Genomic DNA, 27,949 nt, shown 5'->3' with positions numbered 1-27,949 from the left:
TTTATAAACTATTATTTCCAGATTGTAAAATGAGCAATAAAATCCTTACATTCCTTTCCCCAACACCTCTCAGTATGTGCAAACCTGGATTATGTTTTTTCACAATGATTAGAAAGCACATACTTAATTTTGGCTAGGAATGGAAATTAAAAATGCTTTTTATTGTAAAACAAAATGAATGGGAGGAATTGAACATAAGTGATCATGATTCAGGCACATATACATGATAAGATCCTAAAGTGATAAAGATATGCTTTTATCTTGTTATACCAATCAGATGAGAGAATTAGCCCAGTGTGGCTTCTCCTTCCATTCCTGGGTCAATTAATAGAAATAGAAGCTTTCTCTCATGAGTTTTGAATCACTAGAGTTTTCGATGCTCACGTGTATCTCAGCGCTTTCTACCTGAAGTAAATAACTGACACAATACCAGTGATGCCAAGTTTGCAGGTTAAGGCATTTATATAAGATTTTAAACTATGTTTATCTATTTAGACAATATTGTTACTGATTTATTTTCCCTGTGCTGAAAATAATGAGTACAAGGTATTTTCTACTTGAATTTATGCAAGTGGAGCTGTTAGCCTGAGTGAATAATGCTTAATTATGAGTAGATTTTTAAAAATTGACATGCTAACATTCAGAAAGGAACTTTCTATTCATTGTTGTGAAGTAATTGGAGGAGCTCCAAGCATATTGGGTTTCAGTGCCCTAGCAAATATGCCCAGGAACCAGGTAAATTCTGAACCCCTGCAGTCAATTTCACAGGAAAGAATTGTTTGGGATTTACCATTCTGATAAGAGCTAAAAGAGAGATTTTTGAGTTTGGATTGTTGACTGGGAATAATAGTACAGTGGTCATGTAACTGGTCGAGCAATCCGGGAACTTGTTCGACTAATCCAGAATTATGTGTTCAAAATTCACCATGGCTGCTCGGGAATTTGCAATCCAGTTAACTAAGTAACTCAGAATTTTCAAGAAAATCCAGCATCATTAATGGTGACTTTGTTAACAACCAGATGGTTGTAGAAATTCATCTCTTTTACTGATGCTGTTTAGGGTAGGAAATCCACTGTCTTCACTTGGTCTGACCTATATGTGACTCCATATCCTGGGCAATATGGTTGACTCCTTGAAATGACCTCGGAAGTCATTCATGTGAAGAATATAGAGCCATAAGAATTAGAAGGAGGAGTAGGACAAATGGCTCCTTGTGCTTTCTATGTCACTCGTGAAAGATCATGGCTGAAGCTACCATCAACCCTCGTTTCCCTCCTGATCCTCATTTCCCACAAGACTCAAAAATATCTCCCAATCTCAATCTGAAGTATGCTTAAAACTGAACATCCAAAGTCTCTGGGGTAGAGAATTTCAATCAACAATCTTGAATAAAGAAATGTTTCATTATCTTTGGCTTAAATGGGCGACCTCTTTACCTTGAGACTGAAACCTCCAGTTCCAGACTGTTAACTCAAGTAGAAATCTTCCCTGACAAGCTTTCTGACAATTGTTTTGTTCAGTGAGATCCCCTCTCATCTAATATTCAATTCAAATACTGATTCTATTTTAAGTGGCATTTTTAGGTTAAAACTCCAGTTTGAAAATTGAAGATGATGCAATTTAAAGAGCATTTTCAGTGGATATATACTTTTCAAATGTGTCTTACTCATATGTTTAGTTCTAAATATATTTTGTTGCCAATTATCAAGTTTTGGTTGCTTGTATTTGCAACTTATTACTGCAAGATTATCCTCTGTGCTGAAGGCCAATGTTTCTCCGAATCCTTTTTTTCTCGAAACAGGTGGATCCTCTGCATCATCAAATGCTAATTTTGCAAATTTTGATAACTTCCCAAAATCTTCTAGTGCTGACTTTGGAGCTTTCTGTTCCTCTGGGACTGACACAACTGTACACAAAGCACATGCTGTTACTCAGGATAAATATGCAGCTCTTGCTGATCTGGATAATGTTTTCAGCAATAGTGCCTCGACACAAGGTAACGCCACTGGTAGCCACATTAAGATAATTTACCTTGCAATATGAATCAGTATTAAAGACCTGTTGTCACTCAAACAATGATAATATATATTTGAGCATCATCAGGCCTTTATTATTTACACCAAGTGACGTTCTGGCATGTGTAAGCTTGAGTGATGAGCATTGTTGTAACATTGAACTGTTTTGTGAAGATAGGGAGGCATTAGTGGTTAGCCTTTGATCTCTCTATCATTTACACACATTCACTTTGCAGTAACAGTAGTAAGAATCTCTGACTGATCTGAGGCCCCCTGTCATTGAACTACTTTAGATTTCTTCTAAGCCCTGTAACTTAATGATACACCACCAGAGTATACTCTTGAGTAGTTTTGTTTATCCTAAGCCCATCGCAAATTGGTTTGGCTTAGTTTTGTTTTCAGTTTTGATGAGATTGAGCAATAACTGTTCGTGAGTCGCTTACCCCTTACAATTAGAGCATTGAACAGTACAGCACAGGAACAGGCCCTTCAGCCCACCATGTCTTTGCCAGTTATGATATTCTAAACTAATACCATCTTCCTGCACATGGTCTGCATCCCTGTATTCCCTACTTGTTCATGTGTCTGTCTAAATGCCAATTAAACTTTGCTATCGTATCTACTTCTACCACCTCCCCGGCAGCATGTTCTAGATACCTATTACTCTCCGTGTAAAACAAAAGCTTTCTTGATCATTCCCTTAAAACTTTCACCTTAAACCTGTGCCTCCCAAAGTCTTTGACATTTCCACCCTAAGAAAGTGATTCTAACTATCCATCCTATCCATGCCTCTCATAATTTTATATACTGCCCCCAGGTTGCCTCTCAGCCTCCCATTCTCTAGCAAGAACAACACAAGTTTGCCCAACCTCTTTGTATAGCTAATACACTCCAATCCAGACAACATCCTGAAATCAACCTGTCTACAAACTTCCTATAGTGCAGCAACCAGAAGTGCACAAAATACTGCAAATGTGGCCTGACCAAAGTCTTAAACGGCTGCAGCATGACCTGCCTGTTTATACACACAATACCCTGATTGATGAAAGCAAGCATGTCATATTCAGCCTTTACTACTTTATCCACATGTGTTGCCACTTTCATGGAGCAATGGATTTAGACCCCAAGATCCCTATATATGTCAATGCTTGTGAGAGGGCCTGGCCATTGAGAGGATACTTTACTCTTGAGCCTGACTTCCCAAAATGCATTACCTCACCTGAATTAAACTCCATCCGCCATTTCTCTGCTCAACTTTCCAGCTGATCTATATCCTGCTGCATTCTTCAATATTTTTCCTCACTCTCCATAGCTCCACTAATTTTTGGTAAGTCTGCAGACTTACCAATCAGGCCACCTATATTTTCATCCAAATCATTTATTTATATATTACAAACAACAGACGTTCCAGCATTGACCCTTGTGGAACACCACTGGTCACAGATCTAAAGTCAAAAAAATACCCTCCACAGTTATCCTCTGTCATCTGTGGCCATGCCCATTTTGAATCTGATTTGCCAACTCACCATAGATTCCATGCAATTTGAATTTCTGGACCAGCCTACCATAAGGGACCTTGTCAAATGCTCTGGTAAAGTCCATCTAAACAATATCTACTGCCTTATCCTCTTCAATCATCTTTGTCATTTCTTCAGTAACATCAATCCAGTTATTGAGATGAGACCCTTCCCCACAAAAAGCCATGTTGACAGTCCCTAATAAATCCATTCTTCTCCAAATGCATGTTAAATTCTACCCCTAAGAATCTTCGCAATAATTTCTCTACTGTTGATGCTACGGTTCACTGGCCTGTAATTTCCCGGAATATCCCCATTGCCTTTCTTGAACAAAGGAACAACATTGGATATTCTCCAGTCTTCTTGGACCTCAGCACTCTCCTCCTTTGTCTCCCTGTATGACCTGGGATAGATCCCATCAGGCCCTGGGGCCTTATCTAATGTTTCTCAAGGCATCCAGCACCACCGTCTTAATATCGACATGCCTTAGAATATCAATTTACCTCTCATTAAGCTTATTGTTTTGGATATCTTTCTCCTTAGTGAATAGCAATCTTAAATAGTCATTGAAGATGTCACCCACTTGCTCTTGCTCCATACACAAATTCTGTCCTTTGTCTTTGAGGGGACCTACCCTTTCCCTAGATTCCTTATTGGTCCTAATATATATTCTAAAACACCTTGGGATTCTCCTTAATCCTACTTGTCAAAGAAATTTCAAGGCCATCTGTAGCTCCCCTAATTTCTTGTTTAAGTTCTTTTCTTTTATACATCTTTGCTTCCTTTATACTTCTCCAGGGCCTTGTTTGATTTCTGTTTCGTAAACCTTACATATGCTTCCTTTTTCATTTTGACTAAGCTTGTATCTCTTGTCATCTAAGATTCTCGAATCTTGCCATCCTTATCTTTCATCCTCACAGGAACGTGCTGGTCGTGAACACTGGTCAGCTGGGTTTTACCGGCCCATTCCTTCATTGGGCTACCTACATATTGTTTCAAGAAACCCAATTTGCATCCCTGTCATTCATGCCTGAAGCATCTAATCCCTGGAATGTTGAGCTGCCAGTCCTGCCCTTCTCTCAACCAGGCTCCTGTAATAGATACAACGTCCACTAATCCAGGCTGTAAGCTCATCTGCCTTATCTGTTATACTGCTTGCATTAAAACGAATACACTTCAGACCACTAGTCCCACCGTGTTTATTAAAGTAGTCCTGTCTGTTCTTCCTACTAGATTTACTGATTTAGCCCCTCTCTTCTCTTCAGACACTCCACTTGGTGACTTGCCGCTAGTTTAAACCCTCCCTAAAGCTACAAGCAAACCTCCCTGCAAAGATATTGGTGTCCATCTTGTACAGGCCCCATCTGCCCTAGAAGAGATCCCAATGATCCAGATACCTGAATCCCTCCCATCCTATACTACCTCTTCAGCCACACATTCAACTGTATTTTCCTATTTCTAGCCTCACCAGCACATGACACAGGGAATATTCCCAAGATTACAACCCTAGATGTTCTGCTTTTCAACTTCATACCTAACTCCCTAAATTCTCTTTGCCGAACTTCATCTCTCTTTCTCCTTATGCCCTTGGTCCCAAGACAGGCCATGACTGCTGTCTGCTCACCCTCCCTTCAGAATACCCTGTGCATGCTCAAAGAGGTCATTGAACCTGGCACCAGGGAGACACTACACCATTCTGGGGTCTCACTTGTGACCATAGAGGTGCCAATCTGTGCCCCATTACTATAGAGACCCTTAACATCTGTGCTCACCTACACTTCAACCCTCCCTGCTGCACAACAGAGCCATTCATGGTGGCACTGACGTGCCTGTTGCTATCATTTGCCCCTGATGTGCCAAACACATCCCCTGCCCCCACCCCACTGTTTAGTAATCACAATTCAACAGTATGGTTAAATAAAACCTTTCAACTATTCATTTTCTTTCTTAATTAGTTTTTTAGTATCAAAGTATTCGCAAAAGTTAATTCTTAATAATCACATCGTTTTGCACTTCAAAAATACTTTCTTGCCGGCTGCATAATCTTTTTCTGTTTTTCCTTCAATATATAGGTGGAAGCAGTCAACTGACTAATTTCAGCTCAGCAACTGTTGGATCTTCAGTGATGACTGCCAATCAGTCAGGCTCCTCAGCAAACAAGTATGCAGCACTAGCAGAATTAGATAATGTCTTTAGCTCTCCGTCAACCACTAGTAATGTATCTAGCGCAAGCAGGTAAAGTGCAATGCCTACTTGGCACTTTAGAACATAGATTTTCTAAACTCAAAACAGAAATGCTACATGCAGCACAGTTATAGTCTTGGAAATGACATTCAAGTCTCCAGGATGAAAATCTGATCCTGTGAATCATCATACAAGTCAGAAAATTCAGCTACAATTCACTGGATAAGGTTTCTCTCCGGGACTATGCTGTTCTTTTTAAGTGGATTCGGAGATTAAAAGGATATTTCAATATTGAATGTATTTAATCACTATGATTATTGAGTGTTTCAGGAGAGCCAGAACTGTCAATTCCGTATTTTGTTACAGCTGTGCAAAAGTTTACAATACGTTGTCTTTTTATTTTAAAATGCTGTTTTGCTGTAGTGTAGACATGTAGGTAGAGCCCTCCTTGTTCTTTGAAAGAAGTTCCACCTTTGCAAAAAAAAAGTAAGCTTATACTGTTACCTAAATCAGGAAAGGGAGCAAGTGTAGGTTAGGTTATCAAGAAGCATACGGCTACAGGCTGTTCAAGACTGTTGTTCTTTGGCCATACAGGACTGTATTTCCTTGGCTTAGTGGACTGACATCTTGTATTTCACATTGGGTAGCACGGTGGCTCAGTGGTTAGTACAGCTACCTCACAGCACCAGGGACCCGAGTTTGATTACTCCCTCAGGCAACTGTCTGTGTGGAGTTTGCACATTCTGCCCGTGTCTGTGTGGGTTTCTGCCAGATGCTCCGATTTCCTCCCACAGTCCAAAGATGTGCACGTTAAGTGGATTGGTCACACTAAATAACCCATAGTGTTCGGGGATGTGTAGGTGAGATGTGTTAGCCATGGGAAATGCAGAGTTAGAGGGATGGGGTTGGGGCACGTGTCTGGGTGTGGATTCTCTTTGGAGGATCAGTGTGGATGTGTTGGGCTGAATGGCCTGTTTCCATACTGTAGGGATTCTGTGGATTATTGCTCTTAAATGATGCACATTCTCCAGATGTTAGAAATGGTGCTTCTTATTACTGGAAAGAATGTTTAGTTTATATCCCGGTTTTCACCTTCCTAAAGAGGTGTGTACCTAACTGGAAATTCTTCAAGTTGCTGTGTGAGACCTTATCCTGCAGTTGATTAGATTAGATTCCCTACAGCGTGGAAACAGGCCCGTCAGCCCAACAAATTCACACCGCCCCTTGAAGCATCCCACCCAGACCCATCCCCCTATAACTCATACACCCCTGCACACTATGGGCAATTTAGCATGGCCAATCCACCTAGCCTGCACATCTTTGGACTGTGGGAGGAAACTCACGCAGACACGGGGAAAATGTGCAGACTCCACACAGACAGTCGCCCGAGGCTGGAATTGAACCCGGGTCCCTGGCGCTGTGAGGCTGCACTGCTAACTGCTGAGCCACTGTGCTGCCCCAACCGTTGAGTTACAAGATTTTATCTAGTTGTAAAATTGAGAGTTTGATCAATGCCAAAGATGGGAGATCTAAAAATTGGGTTTTACTCCGTATGGAATTGTGTTTTTTTTTGTCTGGGCCTTAGAGTTTGCTTCTGGACATTGTGCAGCTACAGAAGACGGGGTGTTCGTAGCTATCAGTTACTGGAAAGGCGAATGGTATTGAACATTATTTTTAAAACAGGAACCTGCATTACCAGAGACAGAAGATGAAGGGAAGCCTTGCAATATTTAATAAGTATGTGGATAAACATGTAAAATGTCTTAACATTCAAGGGCCAAGTGCTGGAAAATATAATGAGTGTAGATCGGTCGGTGCAGATTTAGGGTCGTAAAGTCATACAGCACAAAAACAGAGCCCTCAGTCCAACAAGCCCCTGCTGACTGTAATCCCAGACTACACTAGTCCCACCTGCCTGCTCTTGGCCCATATCCCTCCAAATATTTCTTATTCATGTTCTTATTCAAATGTCTTTAAAACATTGTAACTGTCACCACATCTATTGCTTCCTCTGGAAGTTCATTCCACACAAGAACCACTCTGTTGTAAAAAAGTTGACCTCATTCTTAAAATTTTTCTCCTGTTACCTTAAAAAATGCCCCTTAGTCTTGAATTTCTCCACCCTAGGCAACAAACACCTGCTATTCACCTTATCTGTACCCCTGGTGATTTTGTAAACCTGTAAAAGACCACCCCTCAACCCCCTATGCTCCAATGGAAAAATCCCAACCTATCAAGCCTCTCCAGCTTAATAATATCCTTCCCATAACAGAGCAGCCAGAACTGGACACAGGACTCCAAAAAAAAGGCCTCACCAATGTGCTGTACAACCTCAACGTGACTTCCCAACTCCTATACTCAAAGGTCTGAGCAATGAAGGCAAGCCCGCTAAGTGTTTACCTAACCACCGTATCTACATGTGACATAAACTTCAAAGAATTATGTACCTGAGCCCCTAGGTCTCTCTATTCTACAAAACTACCCAAGGCCCTACTTTTAACTGTAGAAGTCCTGCCTTTGTTTGTCTTACCAAAATGCAATACCTCACATTTACCCAAATTAAACTGCATTTGCCACTCCTCAGCCCATTGGCCCAATTAATCAAGATTAACTTAGATAACATTCTTTACTGACTGCTGTACCACCAGTTTTAGAGTCACCCGCAAACTTACTAACCATGCCTTCTACACACTCACCTAAGTCATTTATATAAATGACAAACAACAGTGGACCTAGTATAGATACCTGTGGAACACTGCTGGTTACTGGCCTCCAGTCCAAAGAGACAATCGTCCACCTCCACCCTGTCTTCTACCATCTGGTTGCTCTCTTGCTCTTAATGTCCTGGTAGCTTTCTGGATTATTGTTAATCTTATCTGCCGAGGGTATCCCATACCACCTCTTTTCGTCCCTGTTCTCCCTCTCGGACTTGATGGGCCAAAAGGCCCTCTTCTGTGCTGTATGACTCTCTTGCTGTCCCTATGACTCTACTAGACCAGCTGAGGTAGTCCTCAGTGGATTGACAACAGGCAAAGCAAAGCAAATCTAAAAATCTATTATCTATTTATAGAGTTGTAAAAGTTCCAACAAAATAATGAAAAAACTAAGAAGATTGTGGGGAAATTTCTTCTCTATCTTTGTTCTTTCATAGGCTGTGTGTGCCATGCCAAGGGCAGTATTCATTGTCGTTTAAAATGAGTTGCTTGTTTGGCATTTCAGACAGCAGTTTTAGGGCCATGGGTCCAGAGTCATAGGTAAGCCAAACCAGGTCAGGATGGCAGATTTCCTTCCCTAAAGGATGTTAGTGAACCAGATGGATTTTAAAAACAAGCAATCATGGTTGTCTTGGTCATCATTGCTGAGACTGATTTTATATTCCAAATTTATTAATTTAAATTTGAATTCCACACCACCACCCCCAAAAACCTGGACTAGTATTACTGTCCCCTCTTTCTTCGTCTCCCCCTTCCACTTTTAGTTTTATCTTTCGTGACACATGCAGTTTTTTTAGCAGCGAAGTCGGTAAAGCAGCATACAGGAAACTGTAAGTGCTCCGATGTGTTTAGATTGCACGCTAACAGCTCCTCTTGTGGCTGTTCCTTTCCCTTTTGTTTCGTTGTAACTGATTCAAGTACTTCGTATTTCTCCTTGACGTTTTGTGTCCATGCGACCAGATAAGCCTGAGAGATCACAATTATCTGTTTCCAAGAAATAAATTTCAATTGTTTGTTACATCAGCAAATGGAAAACAGATTCAAGTGCTGTAATGTTCATCCGAGGATGTTATAAATGTTCAGTGAAACAGCATAAGCTAAAGGATACCATCTCATTGTACAAAGGAAACTTAAGTTTTATATTTTCTTATGGTTCCTGAAATTGGAAATTTATTCATGAAAATCTTCAGTTGTTGCTGTGAAAATTTTTCTCCTTGTGATGTTCCACAATCACTTGCCCTTGGAAACGATTAGAATAGTAGAATGTTAAAACCAGGCAAAAAACTGGGTCAGTGCTGTTTCTGTTTTGAAGTTAGTAACATTCTGGTCTGGAAACATAACTATGTTCAGTACTCTTGAGTACAAAATTACAGTTCATTTGGTTAAATATTTATAGAGCATAAAACCACAGCATAACCTTTTTCAAAGACGTGTGTACAATTTGTGTGTGGTGTGTGCTGTGTGCAGTGATAGATTTACTTGATGTGAAATGTTATTTTGTTTCCATTTGGTAAGACTCCACAAATCATTCAGGTAAGGAAAGAAACGCAACAAAAAAAAATCAGGTGGCTGCCTGCCTCTTCCAGAGAATTCATTCCAGAACTACATGATCTTCACTTGCTGCATCAGTAAAACATCCAACCTCCTCTCCCTTTTGCTGCATTATCTCCCACTGTTATGATCAACTGTGTCATGGGGTGGACTTCTCTGAGTGAAGTGAGCAACAGAGAGCCTCTTAAACCATTTCTTATGACAAAATCTTCTTCACTAGCTTGTTTGCATGATTCTTTATATGTTCCCTTTAGTGTATGCTGTTTGTGGTTTTATTGTTCAACATCTGGTTCAGAAAGCCATTCCAATGGTAAGCTTATAACTGCGAGCTTCAAAGATTCAAACTAAGTTCATTTTAAATGTGAAGCCTTTGTAGCTGCAAGAGGACGAACCACTGAATAACCTGTTTTTCAAAGACAATTACATAGGACACTGTCAAGCAAACCTTGAAAATTGCTGGTGTAGTGGACAATGCAGAAGTACAACGGCATCTTGATCAGATGGGCCAACGAGCTGAGGAGTGGCAGATGGAGTTTAATTTAGTTAAATGTGAGGTGTTGCATTTTTGTAAGGTAAATCAGGTCAGAACTTATACAATTAATTATAGGGCCCTAGGAAGTGTTGAAAAACGAAACGACCTGGGGGTGCAGATGCATAGTTCCTTATAAGTATAGTTGTGGGTAAACAGAGTAGAGAAGATGATGTTTGGGATGCTTGCCTTCATTGGTCGGTGCATTGAGCGTAGGAGTTGGAATGTCATGTTACACTTCAGGATTTTGGTGAGGCCACTTTTGGAATACTGCGGTAATAGGAACTGCAGATGCTGGAGAATCCAAGAATACAAGGTGTGGAGCTGGATGAACACAGCAAGACAAGCAGCATCTTAGGAGCAGGAAAGCTGACGTTTCAGGCCTAGACCCTTCGTCAGAAATCATTTCTGATGAAGGGTCTAGGCCTGAAACATCAGCTTTCCTGCTCCTAAGATGCTGCTTGGCCTGTTGTGTTCATCCAGCTCCACACCTTGTTATCTCTTATATTTAGAATACTGCGTTCGGTTCTATTTTCCTGGAGCATTGGAGGCCGAGGGGTGATCTTATTAAGGTTTATGATATCATGAGGGGCATAGATAGGGTGAATAGCCAAGGTGTTTTTCCTAGGGTGCGGGAATCCAAAACTAGAGGGCATAGCTTTAAGGTGAGAAGGGAAAAATTTAAAAGGACCTTAAGGATAACTTTTTCACACAGAGTGTGGGGTGTATATGGAGCAAGCTACCAGAGGTGATGGTGGAGGCAGGTATAATCACACATATTTAAAAGTCATCTGAACGGGTGCATGAATAGGAAGAGTTTGGAGCAATATGGGCCAAATGCTGGCAAATAGGACTAAGTCAAATTGAGATGTCTGGTTGGCGTGGATTAGAATGTGTTTCCATGCTGTATGGTTCCATAATTTGCAAAGAAGCTAGCCGCTAATCAGAACTACTTCGGATAATTGGAATCCTGAACCTTAATAATATGGGCATGCCGTTCCTACCAGTTTGTTTTCATTTTGAATTGAAGCAAACTAGAAGTGCACGTCTGCTGCATTTGTAGTCCACATGCTAGGATAATTGTTAACAGGGTTCAGCATCACAATGTCAGGGATTCTGTCCATTTGTACAGTGAATGCACCCTTTAGTAATCCAATCAAGCTTATAAATGGGGAAGAAATCTTGCGCTAAGGTACTCCAATAAAGGAGACATAACCAGTCTCACCAATCTGTGGAGCCCATTGACTCCTGAATCAACGGAGCCCAAAACTTAAGGTCATTTGCCTTTCTTCAGGATATGCTGCCCTCTTTTTTTTGCCCCTAGACCCAGTTCTTAGCCAACTGAGCTCTTTGCCTCTTCCTGGGCCCTTCCAAACATGCAGCCCCCAGAGATCACAGTTGTCAGAGTCAATGTCTGCTATCTTCATATCTTGTTTGCAGGAGTCTCTGTTGTGGGAAATAGAATTATCACACTTTTTTGTGCCCTTGGGTTCAACCTCAATCTGGACATTTGTTATCCACACATCATTGACAGCTTGCCTTAGATGAGGGCATGCAATCTTTTGATTTTTATTTTGATATCACATTATGGACAAAAAAGGCAAGGTTCTGATTATGTTCAGTAATTCCCCAGACTATGTATTTGAGCAGCAATTAATATTTGCCCAAAAAGGAGATCTGTAAGTATGAGCTCAGTATAATTTATTTCAGATGTGCATTTGGCTTAAAGCAGCATTTTGCTAGAGCAAAAATGACCTCGTGTGGATCATTTAAAAATAGATGCAAAAAAACGATAACAATAAGAATTTAATGCAAACATTTTCCTAGGTCCTGATGGTTTGTGACATCTGCTCATTTAGGATCAGATATGCAAACCAAATTAATTTTCTATTTTTAACAGCCTGCAAATGATGAATGCATTGAGTTAAATTAAAAACTGCTCACAGGCATCTTTAGTATCCATAATACTTGTCTCAACCACCAGGTGACTCCAGTCTGTGATAGAGCTGTGTTTAAATGTTCATGTATTCCACAGCTGATGCCACTGTAGGGGGCAATGTGAAGTATAAATAAATGGAACACAATTTACAGTGCAGAAACAGACATTTTAGCCATAACTACAGCACTTCATACGAGCCTCTTCCTATTAGTGTTCCTCGAAATCTGTCAGCAAAAGAATACATTACTTTCCTCTCATACTTTTTGAATGAAAGTTTTGCATAATTTCCAGATCCTCTTATTTGGATCAATTTTTTTTTGTTTTCCCAATGGCCTCTAATTTTTTTTTTGTTTTTTTTCAATGAGGTCCTCTTGCTTTCAAGCGCACTGATCTGTATAAACAGAGCCTGCCTGCGCTCTGACATATTCATATATTTAAGTTGTTTAAATCAAATCCTTTTACTGTCTATTGAGCCCACTAAAATATTGCATGTTTAATAGTTCTATCTATTCCAGTGTTACAGGCAGGGGGTTTCTCTCCTTCCTAAAGATCATAAGGGACTGAGTCATCACAGCTCTTCACAAAACCGAATGTACAGCCTCTGGTCGAAATGAACTGGAGATGACACAGGAAGGGGGCAGTCTTTATAGACACAGTAAGTGAAGATCTCACAGATCTGACCTGAAACCTCTTAAAGGAACAGGTATATCTGATTTTTCCCAGTTACGTACCTCTCTTCACCTGTGGTATATGGAGTCTAAACTTCTTTCAAAATTGCTTGCTGCACCTGAAGATGATTGATGAATCTTCAAATTTTATACGGCAATTAGGTGCTACCACTTGATCAGTTGTAACCATGGAATTGCATGTAAATTGCTCTGTGTTTCCCAACTGCCCCATTATCGAGTAATTTCATGTCTGGATATTGCTAATCCTCATCAAATGGTTGAATGAAAGTAGGAAAAGGCTTTTGTGGAAAATGGCAATTTTGATGGAATTTGGTTCTACCCTTATTCTTCGTTATTTCCTGAGACTGTTATAAAGATTACTTTCTCCTGCAGTGTGTTTGGGACAATACAAAGTGCTACAGCAGTACAGACTCATCCTGGAGCCAGCACTGCACCTGCAGCATTTGGAGGTAAGTCATTTGTTTTGCAGAATTTATTCATTAATCATCAAAAGTTTTCTTTTTTTATTAAACACTAACTCGTTCCACTTTCGGATTTGAGAAATTGAAAAAAAATGTTATTAAGAAATAGGTCTGACACTTGTCATTGAGCACTGAACTTGTTTTCATTTGTTCCTATGTGATAAATCTTGATATCTGAGAATTCCCGATGGCATCCCAACCCAGAAGAAAGAAGTGAAGCCAGTGTATTAAGCTTTACCCCAATTTCCCTCCTTCCTTCACCCTTTTAAGAGTCTTCTTGCCATAACTCCTAGAGATTGGAAAGTGGTTTCATACTGTGAACAATCACAAACAAATATGAAAATCAAAAGACAGGACATAAAGCATTTTGTCTTGCCGTACTGTTTCCACTACCATCTTTACTTTCCATATGATATTATGGCTTGGCTATAAGGCACAACATGAACAGGGACTATACTACATTTGGCTTTCTCCAGATCACAATAATATAATTCTCAATCTATAAATTTGCAATCAGTCTTCCATTACCTAAGTTTAATGTGTATGTATATTTTATAAAATGGGGAAAATGAAACATGTTTGCAGGTAGAGCTGGCAAAAATGACTCAGTTGCTAAAAATATGAATAGTTTGGTTTATAAAACACATGATTTGACCTCAGCTAGAATGTCATGTTAAATTCTGGGCATTTCACTGCAGGAAGAATGTGAAGCTTTCAAGTCTGCTGAAAGGATTTATGGCCATGGTTCCACAGATAAGGGACTTCTGTTATATGTTGAGAATCTGAGTTGATAGAGGTGTTAGGATCCAGAATATGATGCCTGAAAGAATTGTGGCAGCAAATTCAACCATGGCATTCAAAAGGAAATTGGACAAGCACCGAAAAGGAAAAGAAATGAGGATAGGGTTAATTAAATTGCTGTTGTAGACAATTGACAGAAGTTCAGTGGGCTGAATGACCTCCTGTGCTGTACCATGCATACCATATTTGGGTGGTAAATATTGTCTGAATTTAAAAAATGAAGATTTTCATTCTTAAATGCTTAAAAAGTACTGGATGATTGGCAACAAATTATGGAACATGAATTCAATTCAGACATTTGGGAGTCTAAACCTCATCAGTTAATCTAAACTAACTCCAAAGTGTAGCACTACAAGAGAGTATGCTGTTGAAAATACCACCTTCTGAGTAAGACAGCAAACCAAGGTTGCCCTTTTAGATGGGTGTAGAAGATTAGAAGCCTCTAAGTTAAAGCAGAGGATTTCTCTGAACCTCTTGATCATCGATTATCTCTTGAATACCACCAAAATAGATTATCAGCTCGTCATTGTTTGAGGGGCACTGCAGTGGACAGATTGACTGCTGTATTTCTTTACAGTGCAACAGTGAATACATTCAAAAGTATTTCAGTATCCATGAAGAACTTTGGGCTGTCTTGAGAGTGTGAAAACAGTAAATGGACAGAATTTAATGGGATACTTGGCAATGGATTGAGAGGCAGATAGGGCCCAAGAATTGGGAGGCAAGCCTGAGGGTTACAGAGCCCATTGCTATCCAATGCCGTGGGATTTTCTCACTCGCAGGGAGGATGGAACACAGCCCCCAAGACCTTGTCAAGTGCTTCTTAAGAGCCGTGTCCCATCACTGACTAACATTTGATTTTAGTGGTGGTCACCCAATGGGGAGACCTCTATTAAAATCTGGAGCTTCTGTGTGGAATTCTGTAAGCCGCAAAGGGCTACCCCGCCAACCGCTGCAGCCTGCTCCCAAAGCCTTTACCAGCACCTGACTTGTTGGTCTTGCTGTGGTATCCACCGTACTGCTTTACTGCACAGTCTACACCGTGGTGGCATTTCCAGGACTGAAAAGCTGTCTCCCTCTGGCTGCCAGCTCATAGAGGCAGGATGTCATCCTGTAAAGGAATAAAATTCCTCAACATCAAGCTGACAGTTGCCTGACTGCCACATGATTAGTTGGAGCCCTCCAATTTTCCCTGGAGCCACTGCCACCCTGACAAAGTTCAGGAATTTCAACTGAGCATCAAGTTAGTGTGAAACCTTTGCATTCCAGTCATGCCCAAGTTTGGGAACTAAGACTTATTTTACTTCCACTGTTTTGATCGTTTGTTTTTAAAAAAAAATAAATTTAGATGGTGTGCAATTGGTTTTAATTTTTCATCATCAAGCTACACAGCTTGGAAACGGACACTTCGGTCCAATTTGTTCATGACAACCAAGATTCCCAAACTAAACTTAGTCCCACTTTCCTGCATTTGGCCCATATCCCTCTAAACTTTCCCTATTCATGTACCAATCCAAATGTCTTTTAGATGTTGTAATTGTATATACATACACCACTTCCTCTGGCAGTTCATTCCACATGCAAACCACCTTCTGTGTGAAAAAGTTATCCCACAGGTCCCCTTTAAATCTTTCTCCTCTCATCTTAAAAATATGCCGCCCGGTTTTGAACCCCCACCCCAGCCTAGGAAAAAGACCATTGCTATTGACCTTATCTTCACTCTCATGACTTTATAAATCTCTACAAGGTCCCTCCTGAACCTCCTATGCTACAGTGAAAAAAGTCTCAAACCCTGCAGTCCCAGCAACACCCTTGTAAATCTTTCCTGAACCCTCTAAAATTTAATAATATCCCTTCTGTAGTAGGGTGACCAAAACTGTACAGAGTACTCCAAAAGTAGCCTCACCAACTTCCTGCACAACTTCAGCATCACATCCCAACTTCAATACTCAGTGATCTGAGCAACAAAGACGTGTGCTAATTGCCTTCTTCACCACTCTGTCTACCTGTGATGCAACTTTTAAAGAGCTATGTATCTGTACCCCTTGGTCTGTCTGTTCAACATTACCCAGGGCCCTACCATTAACTGTACAAGCCTTGCCTTTGTTTTACCAAATGCAATACCTCACACTTAGCCAAATTAAACTCGGTCTGCCACTCCTCAGCCCATTGGCTCAATTGATCAAGATCTCTTTGTAGCCTCAGTAAACTAGAACAAGGAACAGTACAGCACAGGAATAGGCCCTTTGGCCCTCCAAGCCTGCACCAACACATTTTGCCCTTCCATATTAAAGCCGTCTTCACTAAGAGGATCCATTTTCCTCCATTCCCTTCCAACTTATTGTATTAGTCCAGGTGCTTCTTGAAAATTGTTATTGTGTCTGCTTCCTACTCCTCTGGCAGCACATTCAAGGCACTCACCACCCTTTGTGTGAAAAACGTGCCTCGTACACCTCTTTTAAACTTAACCCCTCGTACCTTGAACCTGTGTCCCCTAGTAATTGACCCCTCCACCCTGGCAAAAAGCCTCAGACTTTCTATTGGTAAGTAAATGTTCATGTAAGTAAGGTTCACGAGAATGGTCCCAGGAATGAGAAGCTTAACATGAGGAAAGTTTGAAGACTCTGGGACTGTACTCATTGGAGTTTAGAAGGATGAGGGGGTGTCTAATTGAAACTTAGAGTACTGAATGGCCTGGGTAGAGTGGATGTTTGGAAGATGCTTCCATTGTTAGGAGAGACCAGGACCCGAGGACATAGACTTAGAGTAAAGGGAAGATCTTTTAGAACAGAGATAAGGAGAAACTTCTTCAGCCAGAGAGTGGTGACTCTGTGGAATTCACTGCCGCAGAAGGCTGTGGAGGCCATGTCATTGAGTACATTCAAGACTGAGATAAATAGGTTCTTGATTATCAAGGGAATCGAGGGTTACGAGGAGAGAGTGGGAGAATGGGATTGAGGATCTTATCAGCCATGATTGAATGGCGGAGCAGATTCAATGGGCGAAATGGCCTAATTTCTGCTCCTATGTCTTAGGGTCTTAAACTAATTAATGTAGACAATACAGTTATGCTTGAAATGTACTGCGGGAGATATATGCACTATAGTGTCTATTACTGAGGGGTAAAAGCCAGAAAGGTCCATTGTTCAGTCTCAGCAAGATCCAATTTCTTGGATTGGTAGGTCAACCAGCCTTTAGTTGCCTCGGAATAATTGGCCTAGAGAAGAGTAGAGTTCCTGATATTTGCACACAAATGTAGAGAAAAGTTACATTTTCATCATTACTTTTGAAAGAGAAGGGACAGCAATTTTTTTTCAAAATATAATTCAATTCTCAATGGTAAGAATGTATTTTTTGAACTCTTTACTTTGTAGCTACCTGTAAGACACAGGGTGTCACGAAGAGAGGCTGACAGCTTCAGCAAAGTTAAGAAAACAGTCAGTTCCGCCTGGGGATGGTGCCACAGTAAAGACCGGAACCAATTTCACAAAATATGGGGAATCAGTCAGACAAAGGCACTGTCAATGTTGACAGATTAGTAGAGAAGCTGTGGGGGTGAAAAGATCTGCCAAAATGAGAGTTGACTAAGATGACTAGAGTAACAGTACTGTAGAATGAGAGCATGTTATTTAGAATCTGTTGAAAGCATAGGGAGGAGCCAGTTTAAGCTTGTGATAATGAAATGTGAGGCTGGATGAACACAGCAGGCCCAGCAGCATCTCAAGAGCACAAAAGCTGACGTTTCGGGCCTAGACCCTTCATCAGAGAGGAATGACCCTCTCTGATGAAGGGTCTAGGCCCAAAACGTCAGCTTTTGTGCTCCTGAGATGCTGCTGGGCCTGCTGTGTTCATCCAGCCTCACATTTCATTATTTTGGATTCTCCAGCATCTGCAGTTCCCATTATCACTGATACAGTTTAAGCTTGTGCATTACTTATTCCTAAGTGCGCTAGGCAATGCAGATACAATCTATCATAGCCAAAATACAAAACTTAATCTGAGGCATTGCATACATTAAATGTGAATATGATTGAATCCATCCAAAATGAATGTTCTTGTGAGAAAATTTTCGTCCTGTTGATGTACATCATGGATTTACTAGCAGATTGCACCCAACAGTTGAAGGTAAGCATGATTTTATTGTGGCTGCTAAAATGAAAATGCATTTTTTTCTAAATTTGTTTTAAAGTGAAGTTAAAATCTGTGTAATATTACAAAAACACTGGTATTTATCTGCTGTAATCTCAGCACATGAAGCGCTACTGGTTTTAAACAAAATGCTTCTGTCACTTATCAGTTGCAAAATAAACAGTTGTCTTTTGGACATTGCTAGGCTGATAATTCAAATCACATATAGATTCTATATTTTAATCAGCTTTTCCTGGTTCTGACTTTTCAGCAGCTACCAATCCATTTGTAGCAGCTCCTGTCCTGCCAGCACCTGCTGCCACAAACCCATTCCAGACTAATGGAAGAACTGCAGGTATGGATATTGAACTTTAGTAAGGAAGTGACTGAAGCACATTTGCATTCGGTATGTGCCATGTCTATTTCTGTAAACTCAATGCAGTTTAGATACATTGAAGTCGAGCCAGAAGTACATTGAAAATAAAAATGTCAGCAACTTATAATTTCCTCATGTAAACAAACTGGCCATTCATGGTAAGACCACTGCGGTCCTATTCTTATTCTTCTTTATTCATTCATGGGATCAGGGCATTGCTTTTAGGCCAGCATTTATTGCCCATCCCTAATTGCCCAGAGGGCAGTTGAGTTCAGCCACATTGCTGTGGGTCTGGAGTTACATGTAATCCAGACCAATGGCAGTTTCCCTTCCTAAAGAACATTAGTGAACCAGATGGGTTTTTCCAACAATCAGCAACGGATTCATGGTTATCACTAGATTCCTAATTCCAGACTTTTTTTTATTGAATTCAAATTCCATCTTCTGCTATGGTGGGATTCAAACCCAGAATATTATCTGGGTCTCTGGATGAACAGTCCAGCGATAGTACCATCGGCCATTTCCTCCCCACTGAAGGTAGTCAAGATAGAATTTTGTTCATAAATAATTGTCTCCAAGAAAGACCTCATTTTTGATTTTATTGCTTTATTGATAAGATTCTAGAAGAGGCTATAATGGACACCATATTAGATAGGTTGTCACTGATGGAATGTTGATGCTTTAACCTAGCCTTGTTACATATCCACATCTAGACAGCAGCAATTTCTTTCAGAGAACCAGTAACATGCAACATAATCAAATATTACAGGGAGTAATAAGGGGCTCGTGGACGGGGAACTGTTCATATTTTTATCCCGTTTTATGTCTGGTCTTGACCCAATCTTCAAAAGTTGAAGTACATTTTTAAATGAAACCATTATGAATGACCAAGAGGCTCTGCTACTTAAAAAGCATTTTTGAACACCAACAACATTTTGTTATAAATTCTAGAATCTTGGGAATATGAACTCAAATTTCTGTGATCTTGAAGGGCAATGTTCCACTAAGGAGTCTAAGTTTCAGGATTGGGCATAGAAGTGAGCATTACCTACAGGGTTAAAGGTCCTGGTGTCATATTTAAACTGCACCTGGACAGGAATTCCTTCAGTGTATCACCCAAACTGTGAGTGGACACAGGCGGCTAAATATTCTGGCAAGGCTGCCTTACCTGGCCAGTCTGTTGTCCTTCCAGTTTCTAGGGGCTACTAACTTCTCTGCAGGTGCTTTTTCAGCTCAGACCTGAGCATTACTGCGCAGTGACCTCAAAGAATTAGAAGCATTCCAGTTTTGCTGGTAGCCTCATGCTTCTTTCCCTGGCCTCAGACAGGCACCAAATTCTTTTTTCCACTTCGCTTCCACAGCTCTTTCACAGGGTTTGCTTCACATTTCTTCAACCAAATCCAAGTAAGGCAAATCTTCCAGACTATTTTTCCCTCAAGTCTGACTCCAAACCGAACATGAACTTCCAACTGTGTTCCATGCTGTAAACAAAAGTTTGTAATTTCCCTGCTGAAGATGCTAAAAGGTACTCTTTTAGTCCCACAATTCAATTAGCTGTAAATGTCTGTTCCCAAACTGAACTGCTGACTGCCCTGGTTCTGAGAGAGGAAGTGCAAGTAAATAAATCTCCCTAACCCCTCAGCCCGTCTGAATTAACGCATTTGAATTACAGAACCAAATAGATATTCACGTTATTTTCTGCAAGTAATTGAATCTAAATGAATGGAGTAATACACCCAGGGATGGTACTGAGGATTAATTATGTTAAAAAATAAAAGTAGATTTGTGGGAATGGGTGTATGGAAGCTTCCTTGAAGCCAACAAATGCAGTTGTTCCCTATGTTTCTATGGACTGAGCAGAAAATGAGCAGGAGCTAAAGCTGAAAGAATAAATTATTTCTCAAAGATACTCTGCTTTGGAATCTAAAGAATGATATAAGATCTGAAACAGTCTGGATATTGGCTATCAAAAGGCCAACAAAATACCACTGCTGTCAAGATCAACAGGTTTGAAGCTGGGTAGAGAAATAATGCAGGTGTGCTGAAACACAATGTACTAAACCTTATGGTGATAATTAAGGAAGAATTTGGTTTTGAAGGTGTAAGTGAGTGATACTTAGGATGATCTTTCCTGGGATATATTTCCATCTAATAGGAGATTTCCATGTTCCAATTTTGACAATAAAGCTAGAAGCAACTAAACTAGTGTAAAAGTACAAAGGGCTAAAAGTACGAACTACCTTCATTGAGGTAATGATTTCCAAATAAAACATGATGTGAAGCACGAGAGTAGATGCTGTATTGTTTTTCATGTTTAGCAGTCCACTTGGACTGATTAATTTGCTGTGAGTCAATAGCTGATTAGATTTTCCATTGTCTGAAAACTAGATCCAAAACTAAAGCAAACGTTTGAATCTAAGAGAACTCTAGAGATTATTAAGGAAGAATAATCTGTTGATTATTTCATTTTCTTCATAACTGAAATGAAAAGTATGAATTCTGAAATAAATTTTGGCACTACGTTTGAGATCACCCTTTAGCTATTTCTGGTGCATTTTTCCATCCCTTTGCAAATCAGTTATTGTAAAGATTCACCCTACCCTGACAATAAATTTGAATCTTTCCTGATGTTCTTTCCTACAGTCTATTAAGCTCTCTCATGTACTCATTTTAACTTCATATGTGCTTGATTCCATTACCACAAATATGAGGATTATCTGACTCCCTGTCCTGGCCTCCTTAGTAGCTAACTTTAGAACTCGCCATACACTACTCTCTTCCCTTTCAGATCACCACTGTTAGCACCCATCTCAAACAGCCCACCTTTCAGGTATCCTTTTTGCAATTTACTTTCTTCTTCTCCTACCCTTATCAAAGTTCTTCAACATATTATAACTTTCCAAATTGCTTCTGTGTTTCCTTCGCATCAGTCAAACAGCCCTTCCTTATTAAAGTCTGACTGTAGTGCGCTATCCTTCCTTCACAACCTCTCTCTAGCCACTCACATGGTCAAACACACCATTTTCAAAAGCTTCACATCTGTTGTTCACCTCAGTGGAACACACTACAGTAATGCCTTTGTAACCTGACCTTACACCATTGCCTCTGGAGTCCGCAGTGGTATATCCTTTGCCCCTCCTTCTCATCTACATGCTGCCCCCCACCAACATCATTTGAAAACATGCATCTGACAACACCTAGCTCCTTACTTATCCACTGTGTCTCTTAATCCCTCCAATTGTCCTGGTGTCAGAAATTTTACCTGGCACCCAGATCTGAGGGAGCTGTCATTTCCTGCACTTAAAACTTAAGAAGGTGCTAAATCCATCATCTTCTGTTCAAACTCCGCAGATCTGTACAGTCACCATCATTCTACTTTCTTTTGTGGTCATTTTCTGTGGAAACATCATATTATTTATAACCTGAGCTATAGACATCACTGTTTTATCACAACGTCTGCTTCATCTCTGTAGCATCGCTATGGCATATGGCATGCTTGCCTTTATTGGTGAGGGAATTGAGTACAAGAGTCATGTTGGCATGTCGCAGCTTTCTAAGACTTGTTTTAGGCCACACTTCGAGTATTGCGTCCAGTTCTGGTCGCCACATTATAGGAAGGATGTGCAGGCTTTGGAGAGAGTGCAGAAGAGGTTTACTAGGATACTGCCCGGATTAGCGGGGTATGAGGTATCAGGAGAGACTAGAAAAACTCAGGCTGTTGTCTCTGGAGTGGTCGAGCCTGAGGGGAGACTTCTTGGAAATCTATAAAATTATGAGATGCATGAATAGGTTGACGGACAGAATCATTTTCCCAGAGTTGAAATGTCCAACAGTAGGAAGCATCCATTTAAGGTGAGAGGGGGAATATTCAAAGGCAGTGTGAGGGGCAAGGTTTTTACACAGACTGTGGTAGGAGTCTGGGACACACTGCCAGGGGTGGTGGTGGAGGCAGATATGATAGTAATGTTTATGGAACTTTTATATAAGCGCATGAATATGCAAGTAATGGAGAGATATGGCAGGCAGAAGGGATTAACATAAGTTGGCAACATGTTCAGCACAACATTCTGGGCTGAAGGGCCCATTCCTGTGCTGTACTGTTCTGTGTTCTAATATCACATGTATTTTATTTGATGGCTTGTATGCTGCTAATAGCTCTACTGAACATTTTCCAGATCAAAATCAGAAGTTGCTAGAAAAGCTCAGAGGGTTTGGCAGCACCTGTGAAGAAAAATCAGAGTTAATGTTTCAGGTCTGGTGATCCTTGCTCAGAATCCTCAGACCCAAAACGTTAACTCTGATTTTTGCTTCACAGATGCTGCCAAACCTGCCGAGATTTTCAGCCACTTCTGTTTTTGTTTCTGATTTACAACATCCGCAGTTTCTTCAGTTTTTATTGAACATTTTCCATTTTGATGTGCATTTAGTATAGCTCTTTTGAAAATTGTACACGTGTATTGCTGAACATACCATGTTGCGTATGTGCTATGTATGATCAAAGCAAAATCAACATCCAATGTTGTGATTACTGTCCGCTTAACTAAGTCAAAACTATCCCCTGTACAGGCTTCTTACAGGTTGGGAATGAGTCTTTTGAGCTTTCCGTTAACTTGTTTTTTTTCCTTTCTCTGTGAAATAGTAAGCTTTGGAACAGCGTCAATGAGCATGCCAACATTGTTTGCCAACCCAGCAGGATATACTCTTCCCACCAGCTTCAGTGGTGGCTTCCAGCAACCAGTCTTATCTGGCCCTGTGACCTTTCCTCAACATTCAGCATTTCCACAGCAACCAGTTGGTAATATCAATAGAATTTCTGTCTTTGCGTTGCTTTTCCAATTATAAACTCTCCTCTTGTTAAATGTTTTGCTTTTTATTTCTTAAGGTGGAGGTTTTGGTTCATTCGAACAACCTAAACCAATGGTCATGCCATATGGTCAACCAATGGCAGCATCTACAATGTCTAGTAATCCCTTTCTGGTAACGTATATGTTTAGTTTTTTAAAAAAAACCTTTTTTGTCATGAACACATGCCAGAACTTTCTCTAACAGTGCTTTCAATTTTCTAATATTTCCTACAATATGTACTTACATGGACATTTACTGCAACAATTCCAGGAGGTAGCTCAGCACCATCTTCTGAACAGCAACTGGGGTGAACAGTAAACGCTGGGCTAACCAGTCTCTGCACCCTTCCTTTAAAAAAAAAAGAAAAATATCATTTGTCTACATTTTTGCTTATGCGTTAAAAAGGAAGATGCAATTTAATATAAAATGTTGCATGTTAGCTGCTTTGGTCTAAAAATCTGAGTTCCAATGACAGTTGTGAAGCTTTTAAAGGAACCTTGGATCATTTGTCCCAATTCTACAGACTTTGTTGATTATACACTGATCTGTTGTTAACTGGACATTATTTCTAGAGATTGAATTATTGAAAAGCAGTATTTAAATATTATAACAATTATCTAATATTTATGGTGATGACAGCAAAGCTGAAGCTGTTAGTGGGAAGAATGTGAGTTTAGGTGGATCTTTTTGAGCTATTATGGTGAATTTTAAATGAGAAATAATATTGCCAATTCCTGATGTGTAGCATCTGTTTTAGAAAATATTTACCAACACAGAATAAATTGTTCATTTGTGTACATAGCTTATGAGTTACCTTAATAGGCACTTCTTAGAAAATGTCCAGATTTACTGTGAATATTGCAGTTTATTCTTGACTTTTCTCATATTGTAGTTAAAAAGAAAACAAATAATGTTTGTCTTTCATTTCTTGTTATCCCTCCCACAGGCTGGAGCTCCAATGGGGCAGTTTCCAACAGGAAGCTCTTCAACCAACCCATTCTTATAGCCTATTTGGTTGCTGTCAGGAGTGTTATGTTGATGCGTGACGTCTCCAGATCTCTTGCACAGTTGTGTTGTTCACCAATCTTAGCTTTAATCACAAGAGTCTCTTAAAGCCTGTATTTTGTATAATGGGGTAATATATGCAGAAAGGAAGGATTTTCTGTATGCCCTTTATTTAACCATTATTTGGCAAGAAGGTTCAAGATGTAGCCATATCATGTATATTGAAATGGGCTAATGTTAAGTTATTGCACTTCTTTCATTGCTCTGCAGTACTGTACATATTTTTTCTTAGAAATTTAGCTAGTTGTGCAGATCAGTATTTGTAATTTAACACATTTATGTTAATGTGAAATGTTACTGAGCAGAAAGAATCATAATAAAGTTGCTGTATCTATAAGGATGAAATTGCTGTAACATTGGCCTTTTAAGTTCGAGTTTTAAATAAACTAGATTATTCATTTGGTGACTGAAAAGGAGGTTTTCTTTCTCAGAGGAAATTTCTCTTATTTATATTCTGAGTATGTAGAAAACTGCATCTCTGCCTAATAAAGAAAATCATGTTTTGCTACAAAGTTTGCAATTGACAAAATAAACACAATATTAGTAAAAATCTCCATGAAGGTTCTAATTACTGTATTTTTGTGCTTGTTGTGTTCTTATTACCTACAGAATTGAGTCCAGAAAATGTTCAATATATAACTGAATACTCAAATAAAAGCTAATCTGCAGATGCTGAAAATCTGATACAAAAAGAATGCTGCCAGCATTGGGAGAGAGAAACAGAGTTAGCACATTGAGTCTGGTATGACAGTTCTTTGGAACGCAGAGTTCGTTGATTGTGAAGTAATGTGAACAAATACAACTTCTTGCTCTTTATTAATTCCATGATAAACATTATGGTCTGTGTCACAGTAGCTACTTGTAAAACATCCCATGCTGTAATATTTTCACTTATTTATTCTTATGACTTTGAGTTCATTCCCCATTTACTGATTAGCCAACTTCTGTAAAACTTTAATTGTTCAACCTCTTCAAACAATTCAACCTTTCCCTATTAGTCAGCATCATCATGATCATTTGGAATTAAACTACAGCACCAGGTCCCAGAGGGATTGAGGGGACGACCATAAGGCATAGGAGTAGAAGTAAGGCCATTGGGCCCATCGAGTCCACTCCGCCATTTAATCATGGCTGATGGACATTTCAACTCCACTTCCCTGCACTCTCCCCGTAGCCCTTGATTCCTTGTGAGATCAAGAATTTAACGTCCCGCCCTCCACTGTGCTCCGTGGCAATGAATTCCACAAGCCCACCACTCTCTGGCTGAAGAAATGTCTCCTCGTTTCCGTTTTAAATTTACCCCCCCCAAACTCTAAGGCTGTGCCCACAGGTCCTAGTCTCCCTGCCTAACGGAAACAACTTCCCAGTGTCCACCCTTTCTAAGCCGTACATTATCTTGTAAGTTTCCATTAGATCTCCCCTCAACCTTCTAAACTCTAATGAAGACAATCCCAGGATCCTCAGCCGTTCATCGTACGTTAAACCTACCATTCCAGGGATCATCCATGTGAATCTCTGCTGGACATGCTCCAGCACCAGTATGTCCTTCCTGAGGTTTGGGGCCCAAAATTGGACACCGTATTTTAAATGGGGCCTAACTAGAGCTTTATAAAGTCTCAGAAGCACATCACTGCTTTTATATTCCAACCCTCTTGAGACAAATGATGACGTTACATTCACTTTCTTAATCACAGACTCAACCTGCAAGTTAACCTTTCGAGAATCCTGGACCAACACTCCCAGATCCCTTTGTACCTCTGCTTTACGAATTTTCTAACTGTTTAGAAAATAGTCCATGCATGTATTCTTTTTTCCAAAGTGCAAAACCTCTCGTTTGCTCACATTGAATTTCATCAGCCATTTCCTGGACCACTCTCCTAACCTGTCTAAATCTTTCTGCAGCCTCCCCACCTCCTTAGTACTACCTGCCTGTCCACCTATCTGCGTATCATCGGCAAACCTCACCAGAATGCCCCCAGTCCCTTCATCCAGATCAGCTGTGGCCCCAACACTGAACCCTGCGGGACACCACTCGTCACCGGTTGCCTTTCCGAAAAAGAGCCTTTTATCCCAACTCTCTGCCTTCTGTCAGACAGCTAATCCTCAATCCAAGCCAGTAGCTCACCTCGAACACCATGGGCCCTCACCTTGCTCAGCAGCCTCCCGTGAGGCACCTTATCAAAGACCTTTTGGAAGTCTAGATAGTTAACATCCACTGGGTTTCCCTGGTCTAACCTACTTTTTACCTCTTCAAAGAATTCTAACAGGTTTTTTAGGCACGACATCCCCTTACTAAATCCATGGTAGATGTTAGGGCCACTAAGTCGCTAAGGAAGAACAGGCAGAGACAGGTAAATGAGCACAATGGTACTAATCGGTACTGGAGTGTGTTTATTTCAATGCAAGGAATATTATGGGTAAGGCATGTGAGATTAGAGCCTGGATCAGTACATCAGACTATGCTGTTATGGCCGTCACAGAAACTTGGTTGAGCGGGGGACAGGCCTGGTTGCTCAGCGTTCCAGAGTTTTGTTGCTTTAGACAAGATAGAGAGGAAAGTAAAAGAGTTGGAAGAGTTCCATTACTAATCAGGGAGAATGTTACATCTGCACATGGAGAGTACATATTGGAGGGCTTATCCACTGAGGCAATACGAGTAGAGCTCAAAAATAAGAACTCTAATAGAATTATACTATAGGCCTGCCAACAGTTATTGAAACATTGAGGAACAAATATGTAGGCAGATTGTGGAAAGCTGCAATAACAATAAGGGTTGTCATGTGGGTGACTGTAACTTTCCCCAATATTGACTGGGACTCCCTTAGAACAAGAACAATCTGTTAGATGCATCCGAAAGGGTTTCTTGAAAGAGTATGTAGCTGGTCCAACCAGGTGAGGGGCCATGCTGGACATTGTGTTGGCTAATGAGCTTGGCTAAGTGACTGACCTTTCAGTGGGACAGCATTTTGGAAACAGTGATCACAACTCAAGTTTTAAGATAGCTATGAATAAAGATGTCAAAACCTTGTGGCAAGATACTAAATTAGGGGAAGGCAAACGACAACAGAATAAGGCATGAGCTAGGGAGAGTTATTGGGAGCAGCTGTTGTCGGGCAAGACCATATTTGACATGG

General features: G+C 40.3%; 1 protein-coding gene across 5 annotated transcripts in view; it reads left to right on the top strand.

Annotated features, from left to right (window-relative positions):
- Positions 1-25,345, top strand: part of agfg1a (ArfGAP with FG repeats 1a) — a 65,926-nt gene extending 40,581 nt beyond the window's left edge. For 3 of the 5 annotated variants that reach the window (XM_048541610.1, XM_048541613.1, XM_048541615.1), the window contains 7 exons: positions 1,803-1,997; positions 5,606-5,768; positions 13,512-13,588; positions 18,801-18,884; positions 23,545-23,700; positions 23,788-23,882; positions 24,697-25,345. In XM_048541610.1, coding sequence (XP_048397567.1) covers positions 1,803-1,997; positions 5,606-5,768; positions 13,512-13,588; positions 18,801-18,884; positions 23,545-23,700; positions 23,788-23,882; positions 24,697-24,756 — 830 coding nt within the window. In that variant the 3' untranslated portion in view covers positions 24,757-25,345. The remainder of the gene's footprint in view (positions 1-1,802; positions 1,998-5,605; positions 5,769-13,511; positions 13,589-18,800; positions 18,885-23,544; positions 23,701-23,787; positions 23,883-24,696) is intronic. The other 2 variants (XM_048541611.1, XM_048541612.2) reach the window with 2 other exon arrangements.
- Positions 25,346-27,949: the final 2,604 nt, after the last annotated feature.

This window comes from Stegostoma tigrinum, chromosome 14, assembly GCF_030684315.1.
Source record: "Stegostoma tigrinum isolate sSteTig4 chromosome 14, sSteTig4.hap1, whole genome shotgun sequence".
In the NCBI taxonomy this organism is placed as follows: Eukaryota; Metazoa; Chordata; class Chondrichthyes; order Orectolobiformes; family Stegostomatidae; genus Stegostoma; species Stegostoma tigrinum.
The sequence above is the reverse complement of the archived record's forward strand: the minus strand, read 5'-3'. Positions and strand labels throughout refer to the sequence as shown.